Source organism: Nannospalax galili, unplaced genomic scaffold, assembly GCF_000622305.1.
Source record: "Nannospalax galili isolate Female #2095 unplaced genomic scaffold, S.galili_v1.0 scaffold948, whole genome shotgun sequence".
Lineage (NCBI taxonomy): Eukaryota > Metazoa > Chordata > Mammalia > Rodentia > Spalacidae > Nannospalax > Nannospalax galili.
The window spans coordinates 564,312-577,942 of record NW_008358192.1 but is presented as its reverse complement, the minus strand read 5'-3'; the positions used below and the strand labels follow the sequence as shown (position 1 = coordinate 577,942).

The 13,631-nt window shown below is 52.3% G+C and overlaps 3 protein-coding genes across 6 annotated transcripts in view; 1 reads left to right on the top strand and 2 right to left on the bottom strand.

Moving 5' to 3' along the window:
* Ddah2 (dimethylarginine dimethylaminohydrolase 2) overlaps positions 1–945 on the bottom strand; it is a 3,009-nt gene extending 2,064 nt beyond the window's left edge. The window contains exon 1 of one of the 3 annotated variants that reach the window (XM_008821511.3): positions 715–945. The gene's annotated coding sequence lies outside the window, so the exon portion shown is untranslated. Of the gene's footprint in view, positions 1–40; positions 665–714 lie in introns of those variants that run through there. The other 2 variants (XM_017795187.1, XM_008821512.3) reach the window with 2 other exon arrangements.
* A 285-nt stretch (positions 946–1,230) lies between these two features.
* Positions 1,231–8,807, bottom strand: Clic1 (chloride intracellular channel 1). Its single transcript, XM_008821510.3, has 6 exons — positions 8,544–8,807; positions 6,698–6,807; positions 6,382–6,507; positions 6,154–6,260; positions 3,990–4,171; positions 1,231–1,614 (listed from the first exon to the last, which is right to left on the bottom strand). The coding sequence occupies exons 1-6, from the start codon at positions 8,580–8,582 to the stop codon at positions 1,453–1,455; spliced, it is 726 nt and encodes a 241-aa protein (XP_008819732.1). The 5' UTR covers positions 8,583–8,807; the 3' UTR covers positions 1,231–1,452.
* A 3,356-nt stretch (positions 8,808–12,163) lies between these two features.
* Positions 12,164–13,631, top strand: part of Msh5 (mutS homolog 5) — a 23,280-nt gene continuing 21,812 nt past the window's right edge. For both annotated transcript variants that reach the window (XM_029557882.1, XM_008821509.2), the window contains exons 1-3: positions 12,164–12,230; positions 12,765–12,898; positions 13,065–13,188. In XM_029557882.1, the coding sequence (XP_029413742.1) occupies positions 12,770–12,898; positions 13,065–13,188 (253 nt within the window). In that variant the 5' untranslated portion in view covers positions 12,164–12,230; positions 12,765–12,769. The remainder of the gene's footprint in view (positions 12,231–12,764; positions 12,899–13,064; positions 13,189–13,631) is intronic.

Below are 13,631 nucleotides of genomic sequence, written 5' to 3'. Positions count from 1 at the left end.
CAGACCTCCCTCCCTCCCTCCCCAGTCCAGCTCGCTCCACCTCCTTTCCCGTCGATCTGCTAGAAGAGGCGCCCAAGGACCGAGACTTAATCTCCCAAACACCTGTTGCCCCTGGCGGGGGTCTTGGTGAGGTCCCTGCCCCGCGCCCCTCTTGGCAGCCACTAGGATGCGCTCACTCCCCAAAAATGCGGCGGCCCCGCCCCCTTAACCCTCAGCTAGCTTGCTGCCGGAGGGACCCGAAGTCCTGGCCAGGGACCCGCAGGGGTGATGTGACAGGGGAAGGAAACTGGGGAGTGAATCCAGGGTCTGGGGATGGGGGACGTGGGAGTCCCCGAAGGCCGGAGGGGAAGAGGGAGAAGAGAGGCCAAAAGGTTGGAAAGAAGAATCTAAGGAGTTAAGCATCCTCTCTCCACCCTGGCCGGTCACTCTGCCCGGAGCGCGACCCAGTATAAACCAGACCTCGTCCCGGAGGACTGGGAGAGGTCCAAAACGAAATCCGAGGGGCGGGGAGACGGGGGGGCGTGGTTCTGGGGGTGCAGACGCCACTCCAGGCTCCAGAATCCGGTACCCCATGTCCATCTTCCACCCGTCTACCCCGCCCAGCTTCTCACCCAAGTGCGGGTTATCTGCACACCCCAGGAATGGAACCCAGCACCCCTAAACTCCAGCACCCGTACCCTTCGGGGGGGACATCCCCCCACTCTTCAGACTCACCAGCGGCCACCCCCACTCCAGCCGCGCTGTGATCTCGGCTTCAGCCCCCACCCCCCAGAAGAAAGAGTTGGTGCAGAGCAGGGTCTTAAGTCTTCAAGCTGGGGGAGACGGGGAGCTTGGGCTTCGGAGGGGTTCCCAGGCTAGGCGAGCTCACCGACTACGATGGGGCGGGGGCGCGCTGGATGGTCTGGCGGCTCCGGGGCATTGTCTAAACGGGACGGGGCGGGACCTCCCCATACCACGCCCACTCCGCCCTGCTAGGCCGCGCCCATTCCACCCCGACAACGCACTCCCCCCTAACCCCCCCCTACTTGTCTCCGCCCAGGCCCACCCAGATCCTGGCTGGCTTGCAAAGGCGACATGGACTACAAAACAGCACTCTAAGGGACTGACACTAAAAATGGCAGCTCCAGTACGGACACTTCCTGGATGCTCGGAACTTAAGATCTATGACCCTTTTCCTCATTTCGTGACCACTATACTTTGAGCCCCCTTGGTGTAAAAACAACACTGTAATTTCATTCCTTATTTTATTACTGAAATACATTGTCCTAGCTACCTCCCCACCATAAAAATCTTACCCCCATGCCCAATCTTCCCCTCCCCCTCCCTCTCTCTAGTCCTGCCCACAGGCTATTTTAGAGTGTGTCCATTGGAAAGCGATGAGAAAGCTACCGGGGAGAGGGGGGGGGCTCTGTAAAAAACAGATTGGGGGTTAAAGGAGCCCTTAAAAGTGGCTCATTTGAGGGCCTTGGCCACTTGCTCATAGGCCAGCTCAATCTCCTCATCATCTGGGCAGGTGGAGGCGAATTCTTCCCGAGTGTAGGCGTTGCTCAGGTACCTGTGCACTCCTCGGAATGCTTCTGGGATGGTGAATCCTCGGTATTTCTTACAAACCACCTGGGGTTAACAGGGAGATCAGCATGTTAGCCCCAGGCAAGTCAAGCTTGCTTTGAAGCTCTTGACCTTTTCTTTTCCCAAGGTCTAGGAGATAAAATAAGCCTAGTCCAGGCCTGCAAGACCCACACCATCTCTCTGGTTTCTCTTCTATTTAAAAATTTTATTGTTTGTTTTGTGGTTGGATGTGTGTATGCCACAGAATCCACGCGGAGGTCAGAGGACAGCATGCAGGAGTCAGTTCTTTTCTTCTATCATGTGAGTCCTGGGGATCAAACCCAGGTCATCAAGCTTGGGTGCATCTCACCCTGGCTTATCTTCTTACAGATTTTGTTGTTTCTAGACAGGGTCTCTCTGTGTAGCCCAAGTTGGCCTGGTCTCTGTCACCCTCTGCCTCAGCCTCCTGACTGGGATGCCATTATGCCTAGAGTACTCTTACTGATTCTTATCAAACCTACCATTTGAAATACCCTCCAAAATGACTTCCTCAACTCCCCACTTATGTTTTTATCTCTTCATGTCCTGAAAATCTTATTGTTAATAACCAGCTCCTTTCCAGACGATTCATTCCATGCGTGGTCCAGGCTCTTGGGAACCTGGACAACAGCTCAGCAGTTAGGAGGGTGTACTGCTCTAGTATAGAAGCTGTGTTGGATTTCCACCATCCATGCTAAGCAGCTTACGACTCCAGCTTCATGTGGATCCAGTGCACTTTTCTGGCCTCTAAGGGCATCTGCACTCATGTGTACATACACATACATAATTAGAGAAAGAGGGAGAGGGGAAGAGAGTAGAGAGAGAGAGAGAGAGAGAGAGAGAGAGAGAGAGAGAAACAGAGACAAGAGAGATATAGGCTAGGATTGTGATCCAACCCTGGGTTCCAATTCCAGCACCAAAAAAAAGAAAAAAAGAAAAAGACAACCAACAAATTGTAAAATCCTTTTGAATTTTCAGTGAATTTGTTCATTTGATCTTTAGTCATGTATTATTAATTTTCATGTGAATATTTCATCTTACCCTTTGTGGGGAAGGATAAATCACCAAAAATCTTTTTTATCTTTTCTTTCCTTTTATTTTTGAGGCAGGGTTTCCTTGTAACCCCAACTGGCTGGAACTCTGTATAAACCAGGCTAGCCTTGATTTCAGAGATTTGCCTACCTCTGCCTCCACTGGATTAAAAGGTGTGCATCACCATTCCCGATTTTCCCCTTCCTTCCTTCCTTCCTTCCTTCCTTCCTTCCTTCCTTCCTTCCTTCCTTCCTTCTTCCTTCCTTTTTCCTTTCTCATTCTTTCTTGTTGTTTGAAACTGTAGCTCAGGCTGGCCTCCACCTGCTGAGTATGGGGCTTACCAGCCCGAGCCCCTTTGCCTGACCCTTTGGCCTCATTGCCTAGTGCTGCTCAGTACTCAGCAAACTGACACTGGGCCCATGCTTTATAAGCTGCATTGTAACCTTAAGGCTTTGACAAAAGCATGGGGAGCAGCAAAGTTCCCCTTCCTCGAGAGGAGATGGAGGCTGAGGCTACAGAGCTGCAGTCTGGACTCAGGAGAAGCCTGCTTTCTGATCCGAAGATATGGCAGTGATACAGACAGGAAGAGCCTTCTTGAAAGTAATGCTGAATACAGATAAACATGTGCATGCCCATACACACATAGTCACACTGGAATTGAGTCTTGATCAGACTCCATGTACCCATGGCCTGTATCATAGAATTCTCCTAATCGAGCAACAATTTCTGAGGACTAGACTGGGGTCGCTGGGCGGGGATCCATCATTGGTAAGAATCTATGGAAACCATCTTTTTATTTCTTTTGGTCTTTTTGAGACAGGGTCTCCCTGTAGCCCCAGCTGGCCTGCAACTCACTATGTAGACCAGGCTGGCCTCGAACTTACAGAGATACACCTGCCTCTGCTTCCCAAGTACTGGGACTAAAGGCATGAGCCACCGTGTCCAGCAGAAACCATCTTAAGAAGTCACCTTGGGCCAGTGAAATGGCTCACTGGGTAAAGGCATCAGCAGCCAAGCCTGACAACCTGAGTTCAATCCCTGAAACCCACAGGGCAGAAGGAGAGAACCAACTCTTGCAAGTTGTTCTCTGACCTCTACATACCACTGCCCCCCCCCATGCACCCACTCCTACACACACACATACAATAAAAAAAAAGTCACGCTGGGCGTGCTGTCTCACACCTTTAATCCCAGCACTCAGGAGGCAGAGGCAGGCGGATCTCTGAGAGTTCAAGGCCAGCCTGGTCTACACAGTGAGTTCCAGGATAGCTGGGGCTACAGAGAGATCCTGTCTAAAAAAGACCAAAAAAAAAAAAAAAAAGTCACTTTAAACAGCCATCCCATTGTCCCCTCCCACAGCGACCACTCACCTGTACTATGTGAAGCTTTGGCAACAGGTTGCAGTCAGCCAGGGTAAGCTCATTGCCGTCCAGAAACTTCCTCTGGGAGATGCCCTCATCTTCAGCACTGGTTTCATCCACTTCTTCTGGGAGGGGGGATGTCAAGTAATTGTCTAAAACCTTCAGGGCTTTCAGAAGCCCCTTCTCTAGATCTGTACAAGAGAGGAGGTTGGTTAGAACTTTAAACATTGGGTCAAGACTGTCTGAAGGAGAAGACTCAGTTCGGGTTGGGGCTAGAGCTCAGAGGTGGCTGACCTGCTTAGTGATGTGAGGCCCTGGATTTCATTCCAAGCACAAAAAGTGTGCTTAAGTAACACAGAAAACCAACTAGACCGTGTTTGCTATTTTTTTTGTTTTTGTTTTTTTGTTTGTTTGGTTTTTTTGAGGCAGGGTCTCCCTATAGCCCCAGCTGTCCTGGAACTCACTATGTAGACCAGGCTGGCCTTGAACTCACAGAGATCCACCTGCCTCTGCCTCCCAAATGCTGGGACTACAGGCGTGTGCTGCCACACCCAGCTGTTTGCTATTTTTTAAACTGTGTGTGTACATGTGCATGCAGGATGGGTCTGGAAAGATGGCTCAGCACCTCTCTTGCAAAGGACCTGGGGTTGGGTTCCCAGCATCCACATCAGATGGCTCACAACTGCCTGTAACTCCAGGTCCAGGGGATCTGATGCCCTCTTCTGGCCTCCATAGGCATTTGCCTTGCACGCATGAAGTACACATGCACACACTCAGGCTAACACAAATACATACACAATCGAACACAAGCTGAGCATGGTGGCGCTTGCCTTTAATCCCAGCACTCAGGAGGCAGAAACAGGCAGATCTCTGAGAGTTCCAGGCCAGCCTGGTCTACATAGGGGGTTCCATACCAGCTGGGGCTACAAGAAGACCCTGTCTCAAATAAAAAACAAAAAACAAAAAACCCAATAAATAAATAAATAAATAAATAAGCCGGGCATGATGGCGCATGCCTATAGTCCCAGCACTTGGGAGGCAGAGGCAGGTGGATCTCTGTGAGTTCCAGGCCAGCCTGGTCTACATAGTGAGTTCCAGGCCAGCTGGGGCTACAGGGAGATCCTGTCTCAAAAAGATCAAAAAATTAATTAAAATAAATAAATAAGTAAACAAAACCAAACCAAATGTGTACGTGGGTACATGCCTGTGTGTGGAGGTAAGAGGTCAACATCAGGTTTCTTCCTCAATGAATCTCCACCTTATTTTTTGAAACAGGGTCTCGCACTGAACCTGGAACTCACCAATAGGACTAGGCTAGCTGAGATTACAGTTGCATACCCACCACACCTGGCTTTCTATGTGGGTACTGAAGATCCAAACTCAGGTCCTGATTCTTACATGGAAAGCATTTTACTAGGCCATCTCCCCATCTTCCCATCTTGTGTTTGCTATCCCCCTGCCCCCCCTTCCACTGCTTCGAATTGAACCCAGGGTCTCATACATGCTAAGGAAGCTCTGTGCTACTGAATTACACCCTCAGCCTCCTTATCAACTTACAAATAAAACCTCATTTAATTTTCATAGGAATCCAAGAAATAGATATTATTCTCACTGTATTGATCTGGAAGTAGATTTATAGAGGTTAAGAGACTCCCTCAGAGTCATACAGCTAATACACTCAGGTAGTCTGGCTTATTCTTAAACATAATCTTATCCTATGCTAGGCAGTGGCCAACTAATGTCCTCTCATTGGAAACAAATGAGAGAGGTTTAAAAGTCCCTGCAATGTGGGGCTGGAGAGATGGCTCAACGGTTAAGAACGCTGGCTGTTCTTGCAGAAGACCTGGGTTCGATTCCCAGCACCCACACGGCAGCTAACAACTGTCTGTAACTCCAGTTCCAGGGGATCCAAGAGCTTCTTCGGTTCTCCCAGGGCGTTGTACAACACGGGTGTACTTACTTACATGCAAGCATAACACTCATACACATAAAAAAATAAATAAGATTTATTTTTAAGAGTCCCTGCAATGTGAAGGTAAAGCAATAATGAAGGCTGGAAGAGGTCTGGCAACATCTCCAACTCCCTGAGATCTGAGCTCCCAGGTGCTCCTGATGCCTCTCACCCCTGGAGTTTTCCTGTCTAGGACCCAGGTTTCTGATCCACAAGACTCACTGTCATTGAGTGCTGGGTTTGAATTCTTGATGTAGGCAGAAAATTTGGCAAATATGTCCAGCCCGGCAGTGTTGGACTCAGGGTTCAGAGCAGCCAGCTTCGGGTACCTGAAAGTCAGTAGGAAACACAGGATAGATTCCTTTCTGGAGGAGCCTCAGCCTCATTGCTGTCTCTGTTTTGAACCTCTGTTTCAAGAGCCTCTCAGCTCCCCTTCTCCCTGATCCATACCTAGGAGGAGACAGCACTGCCTCCAGAAATTCCTCAATCTTGTTGGTGTCTGTGTGGACTTCGGTGCCGTACAACAGGAATGGGAGCTGCCCACCCGGGCACAGCTTCTGCACTGTCTCTGTTCGCCTGGAGAAGGGGCCAGACATCAGGACCGGAAAAGGGGGTCGGGGAGAACCAGAAAAGGAACTGGGAGATGTAGGGGGAGATGGATTTGCTTCGGATGCAAGGGAACAGATTTAAGATGGAAGGACCTATGTGGGTGGGTATGTACATGCGCCCACACAAGACATGTTTAAGGGAAGGGAAGTGAGCCCACCTCTTGGTGTCCACGGTGGTAACGTTGAATGTGACTCCCTTGAGCCAGAGCACCATAAACAGTCTCTGGGAGAAGGGGCAGTTCCCAATCTTGGCCCCATCACTGCCAGCCTGAAAAGGAACCCCAAAGTTAGGCCTGGTGCACCTGACTCTTCCCAGGTCATTCTTGGCACCTCCTATTCCCAGACCAGCTATTTTCCACCCAGTTAGGACATACACTGCCATCTCCACTAAGCTATCCCCAGAACTAGGTTCTTTTGGGGCTTGGGCTGAGTCTAGGGCACATAGATGAGTACGTTTCCAGCAAAGGTAGGTTTATGGCTTCCCCAGGGATTGGTAGGTGGGAGGAGGTGGAGGAACAGGTCTTGAAGAGCTTGGAGGATCTGAATCCAAAGTGGGGAAGAATTAAATCCGAATCAAAGTGGGGGGCTTTGGTGAGGTGAGAACTGGAACCTAGAGCCTAAGACAGAGCAGAGGTTAAGACAGGAGAGGTGGGGCAGACTTTGGAAGCCAGCTTTCCGGTTCACCACAACTTCATCCAGGCTGTCTTTGGCATGTGGGTGGAGACTCAACTGGTCCTAAGCCTTAGAGATATGGAGGGCCTGACAGAGGGGGCTACTTTCTAATTGGATATGGGTGACCTCATCCCCCAAGGGAAACCTCCCCTAGACTGAGGGTGATTCATCTCTGCTCTGTGTCTGGGGCCTCAGCAGCTTCCTTCCCGGCAAGGAAGTGGGGGCAGGGACCTATCTATACATGTGGAGGCCTGGGCAGCAGAGCCCTACGCTCTAGCTCCCTAAACCCTCAGCCCTCCGCTGCCAGGCCTCTGGGCACATATCCTCTGGCGGTATCCCTCACAGGACCCAGGGCCTGAATCTCTATAATGCCTCCTCGCCCAAGAGTAAAAATAGCCCCGGAGGCAAGTGTGAGAGTGTGTGAGTTGGGGACCACACCTAAGGGGGCGGACCCAGGATCCGGATGACTGCCCTGAGCCTAGAAAAGGAATGGCTGCCTGGGAAACCCCAGCATAAAGGACAGAGAGAAACAAGCAGGACAGAGAGACCCAGACAAGATGAACAAAAGGGAGGTGGGAAGTGGTATAAAGTGGGGCAGGAAAAGAGAATTTGCAAACAGGGAGACACAGCTAGGAGAGGAAGGGAAGGAGGGGCAGGAGATCCCAAGGGGGAAAACCGCAGTCCTGGAAGGGAGGGGACTGGGCAGACTGGGAGGGCTGCGGCCTCCGGCTTCCGTACCCCAGCCAGGGAGCCGTCTGCCCCCATCCACATTCACTGAAAGAGCCGGAGCAGGCGTCTCCTACCGCCCGTTTTCACCTAGCCCAGGTCTCCTCAGAGCTCTCTCCCTTACTTAGTATCTTCACAGTAACTATTGCTAAACTTTATCTCCTCCCTGCCTTTCCGTCTCTACCTTGCCTCCATCCCGCTCTGTCATTGCTCCAGAATGTTCTTTTCCTTCCACTATGCCAGGTCTACCTTGAATCTTCCCATCTCTCTCTCTCTCTCTCTCTCTCTCTCTCTCTCTCTCTCTCCTCTCTCTCCCACCACCACGCCCCAATCAGTCTCACTCCTGAAAAACCCCTTTTTCTCCACCTTCCTCTCCTTTAGGCTTCTGGAAACCTCTCCTACAAACTTTTCAGGGTGAGTCTAGAACTCTCTTTAGGGACTTGCCCCCCCCCCGACGCCCTCCCCCCCCCCCCAGCAAGACTGCACTGGGGCTGGGGGTGGGGTCACGCAGAAAAGGGGTTGGGGAGTAAAAGGCTGGAGTAGTCGAGGCCAGAGGAGGGTTGGCTTGCAGGAACCCGGAGGGTACTTAAAGGAGGGTGTTCTTACCTTCACGAACAGTTCGACCTGGGGTTGATCTTCAGCCATGGTGGCGACGGGGACCAGGAAGCGGACGTCGCTGGGGGAACTGGGAAGGGCCGGGGATGGCGGGGGACTCTCTCCTGCAGACTCAGGGCCTTCCCTTGGGCGCAACCGAAATCGGCTGACTCTGTCCTTGCAGACACGGCTTCCCCACCGGCCCCCAGTGACTGCACCACCACAGCTCCTCCACCCCGGTACCCTCCCGGTGCAGCTCCGGGAGCAGCTGACTCACCGCCCCGCCCTGAACCTGGGGAGGGGACAGGAGGGGGCGGGACTGGGCGGTCTAGGGAGTGGGCTGGGGAGGACCTCCGCCCCTCCGGGTCTCCTGGACCAGCGGAGATGAGGATGACCTGAGCAGGGAGTCCTGGGAACTCCCTGGATTCTCTGATCACTCCTGAACACAGCACCTTTTTCCTGCCTCAGTTTCCCCCGTTGTCTCCTCTCATACCGGGAAACGGGGCATTAGTAAACTGCTTATGAACTTTCAGAAGTAGGTTCTTAGAATAGAAAGGTCCAGACTCCAGTGTCCTGTTTTGCTAGGACTCTGCTCTGGGGCAGCAGGATTGGAAAGAGAAGCTGGGATTGGGGGATGGGGGGGTGGGGTGGGGTACCAGGCATGGGCAGGGAGGAGACCAAGAGGCCTGGTACAAGGGAAACAGGAAGCTGAACCCATCCTGTTCTGCCCCCAGCCTCGGCCCCTTGCCCTCTTCTCATTGATAGGTTGCCTTGGAGATGGCGTGTCAGGTGGGTTATCCTGGCACTAGGATAGCTCTTTCATCCTGGGGTGGGTGGCGTAGCAATTGGTTCTATCAGGGGAAGAAAGCAAAGGTCAGACAGAACAGGGTGAGTTGAGGGGTCCAGGGGGAGAGCCCAGAGGACCTCTCTGGCTCCCCAAGAGCCTTGATTTTGGAGGTGCTATCTAGCTTTGTGACCAGCTGGAAAACTGCAAAATATGTCCCCCCATACTCCAGCCTCCACAGTTTAAATTTCCCACCTGTCCAACTGTTCCCTTTCTGTGTATCCAACAAAAAGACCTCCAGTTAGAAAATACGATGGGCTGGAGAGGCCTGGAAGCAAAATGGGGCCAGACACTGAAAGACAGAGCTGGGAGGGCTGGGGTACAGTGATGGACGTGTTACTGGAAACCAGCAGTTAGTGGTTTCCGCTGCAGTTTCCTCTTCTGTGGGCTTTCTCCTACCCCGGGGAGGGCTTATCTTTTGCCTCCCTAGAAAAATGGGTATATTAAGCGTTTGCTCCTTTGAGTTGCAACGTCCCAGAAATGGGTCCATGAATTGAGTGTGCAGTCCCACCATGGTGACCCTCCACAGGACCCCATCCTACTGTCAAAGCAGCCCTCCTTCCCAGAATCCTCTTCTTTCCCACTGATCAGTGACCACCAGAGGGTCTGCAGCACAAAGATGTCTCGGTGAGAAGCACGGGGAAATGGGGCCAGCTTTAGACTCAAACAGGTTTGGCAGCCTGTCCCCTGCTTGTCTTTATAGCCACAGCTGCCCTGATCATCAGTATTGACTCTGCCTGTCCAGAATGGCTACCCACAAGGTATCTTGCCTTAACTCTGCAGGCTGCACTCTCCAGGAACCCCTCACCCCCAAGCAGGAACCTCATAAATTTGAGGCCAGGAGCTTTGGGTTAGGGTTAGGGTTAGTTTCCCTCCCTCCCACCTCATCTCCTTGCCTGTGCTTTACTGTTTCACCAGCTCTAGGCCTTCTCTTTCCTTTCCCTTTCCCTTCCTGCCCTTGGTAAACCAGTCCCTAATCTCTTCACACCCCAGATTGGAAGGTGTGTCCCTCCCTACCACTCCTCAGAGCTGTCACCAGCCTCCTCTGTTTCCTAGCTCCATTGCTCAACAGTTTGCCAAGAGTAACCATTAACCTGGCCCTTAACTCTGCTTCCCCTACCCCTGTCCCTTTGGCGAGGATTTTCCAGTCACTGGTCAGCACAACCTCACTTCACAGCATCTCTCCTAACCTCAGGCAAGACTGTCTCATCTTAATGGACCTGGAACATTACTTATTTTATTTTTTTAATTAATTATGTGTGTATGTGTATGGGCACAGGTGGCGCATGTGTGGAGGTCAGAGGACAACTTGTGGGGAGTCAGTGTTCTCCTTCAGTGTGAGTCACCAGGATGGAACTCAGGTCATCAGGCTTGATGGCATGTGCTTATACCTGCTGAGCCATCCCGCAAGCCCTAAAGGATTTTTCTTTTAAAGATTTATTTTTATTTATGTGTTTGTTTGCCTGCGTGTGTGTACTGAACCACATGAGTGCTTGGCTCCTGAGGAGGCCAGAACAGGGCATCAGAGAACCCCTGGAACTGGAGTTATGGACAGTGGTGTGCTATGTGTGCCAGGAATCGAACCCGGTTCCTCTGCAAAACCAGCCAGTGCTGTCAACCAGAAAGATCTTCTCCAGTCCCTCTAAAGGATTTTTTTTTAAAGTATATAATTTTTTCTCCCTCAGAAGCTCCTTTCTCCTTCCTCTCTCCCATCGAGGTCTATCACCTGTCCCAGAGCAGGCTCTAAATAAATAAATAAATAAATATGAATGAATGATACCCTCTGTCCTTAGGGGTTGAGTGGGTCAGGGTGAAGACACATATCAATAGGAATGAGTGTTGTTGAGTCTACTTTCAGAATTTAGTGTAATTCGAATACTTCCACTTCCTCTTCAGGGGGCCCCTGAAATAATCAGGTTCTTGTGGGGGTGATGATACAGGAAACAGGCAAAGTAGGGCTGAAATAGAGTCCGGGTTTGTCCACTTTATTTATTTATTTTATTTTCTGGGTCTTTTTTTTTTTTTTCTTAGGTCTTTTTGAGACAGGGTCTCCCTGTAGCCCCAGCTGGCCTGGAACTCCCTTTGTAAACCAGGCTGGACTTGAACTCACAGAGATCCTCCTGCCTCTGCCTCCTGAGTGCTGGGATTAAAGGCGTGCACCACCACATCAGGCTTATTTTTGGGGTCTTTTTGAGACAGGGGCTCCCTGTAGCCCCAGCTGGCCTGGAACTCACTATGTAGACCAGGCTGGCCTTGAACTCACAGAGATCGCCTGCCTCTGCCTCCCCAATGCTGGGACTCCCACTTATTTATTTAAAACACTCATGCAGCCCTACCTTACTTTGTTTGCTAGGCACTGCTGTAAGTTCTATATAAATTTTAACGCGGTGGGTACAAATATGAACTGAGTTGTTGTTGGCACAAGTTGAATTAAAGTTGCTTCTCTCCACTCTTCAGCGACCAAGAAAAAAATAAGGCTCTGGCCCTTCAAGGTGGGCCTCCTCCCAGGGGCTCTCACCACTGGACAGACCCTTTCCCAAGGCTAGGACTCAAGTCCTATCTGTCAATCAAAGCCAGAAGCCCCGCCTCCAAGTGCTCGGCTGCTAAGCAACGATAGAGGGCGGGAATTTTGAACATTCTGGCACCGCCCCTAATGTAAACGGACCAATCAGCGCCTATTCTCGTCAGCCCCTGCTTTCACCCAGTTGGATCTCTGGGCAAGATCCCCGCCCCTCGGACCAATCACAGCTAGGGGGTGGGGTGAGTGCGCGCGCACTCCGCCCACAGCCCTGCGCTCGCTTCCCGTGAGCGAGTGGTGGTTGGTAGGTGAGGGAGGCGCGTCTTTCGCTGCTGAGGTAACGAAAAAGGCGGGAAAAAGCTGGGAGGTGGCGGCAGCAGTGGGGCAGGGACCAAAGCGTGAGGCTGTGGGCGTGGGACAGAGACCAGAAGTGACAGCTCGACCTTCCGAAGAATGACAGACGTGGGGGTGGGGCGGGAGCGTGGAGATACCCCCGCCTCAGGCAATCCGGGGAAGTCGTCCTTGTAATGCCCGCCGTGCCCACGCCACCACAGGTCCTGCCCGCGTCATCTCAGGTCCTGCCCCGTCACTGCAGGCCCCGTCCTGTCACCACAGGCCACGCCCACTCCACCACAGGTCCCGACCGCGTCACCGCTGGCCCCACCTCGTTACCGTAGACCACGCCCACTCCTCCACCGGCCCCGCCCCGTCACCTCGGGCCCCACCCACGCTACCACAGGTCCCGATCACGTCATTGCAGGCCCGGTCCCGTCACCGCAGGCCACGCCCACACTAGCACAGGTCCCGCTCCCTCGCCGCGGGCCACGCCCACCGGGTGGACCTGAGTCCCCTTCCTCCTCTGTTTCTTCAGAGCCCATGGCTTTCCGAGTGACCCCATGCCTGACGCCAGGACCCGGACCCGGGGCGGCCTCAGCCGGCTTCCCCAGCCCCCAGGTCCCAGGAGAAGACGGAGAAATGGACGAGGACGAAGAGGAAGGGGCAGAGGTGTCTGGGGGTCCGCGGGGGGGGGGCGTGGGCAGGGCAGGCCAGGCGGGACGGCCCCTGGCTCCTGAACTGACGGAGGGGTGCCCCATGCCTATCAGAGATCAGTAATAAGGCCTGCCACACCCTGCCCGCCTGTGCCTACGTCTCTCGTTTCCTCCCTGGACAGGTCCACCTGTGTGTGCTGTGGAGCTCAGGATATCTGGGAATTGCTTACTATGACACTAGTGACTCCACCATCCACTTCATGCCAGATGCCCCCGACCACGAGAGCCTCAAGCTTCTCCAGAGAGGTGGGGATGGAACCTCTGATTCCTCTAGGATTGGAACTGTGTTCCTGCCTAGGATCCGATCTGACTTACTCTATTTATGATCCTATTTTGCTTTCAGGAATTCATTATTCAACAGGGTTTTTTTTTATAGGTATTCACAATGTATTAGGTGCTACAGTTTTAGTCCTGGGCAAATCGGTCATGGCTGTCCTCCAAGGGTTTAGTCTAGTGACAGTCTCCAGGGCAGCTGTCTTCTTTCCCATCAGCCCAACAGTTTTTTTTGTTGTTGTTGTTGTTTTTTTAATTTTTGTTTGTTTCTTTGTTTTGAGACAGGGTCTCCCTGTAACCTCAGCTGACCTGGAACTCACTAGACCAGGCTGGCCTTGATTTCACAGAGATCTTCCTGCCTCTGCCTCTTGAGTACTAGGATTTAAGGTGTGCGCCACTACACCCAGGTGTCTTTT

Bases quoted from the DNA above. Each gene is read 5' to 3' on its own strand.
- Clic1 (XM_008821510.3), bottom strand. From the start codon at position 8,582: ATGGCTGAAGATCAACCCCAGGTCGAACTGTTCGTGAAG. The intron at 4,172-6,153 runs GTGAGTCTTGTG...TCTCTTGTACAG, and splicing joins AAACCCAGCACTCAATGACA to ATCTAGAGAAGGGGCTTCTG. The intron at 1,615-3,989 runs GTGAGTGGTCGC...TGTTAACCCCAG, and splicing joins CAAAGCTTCACATAGTACAG to GTGGTTTGTAAGAAATACCG.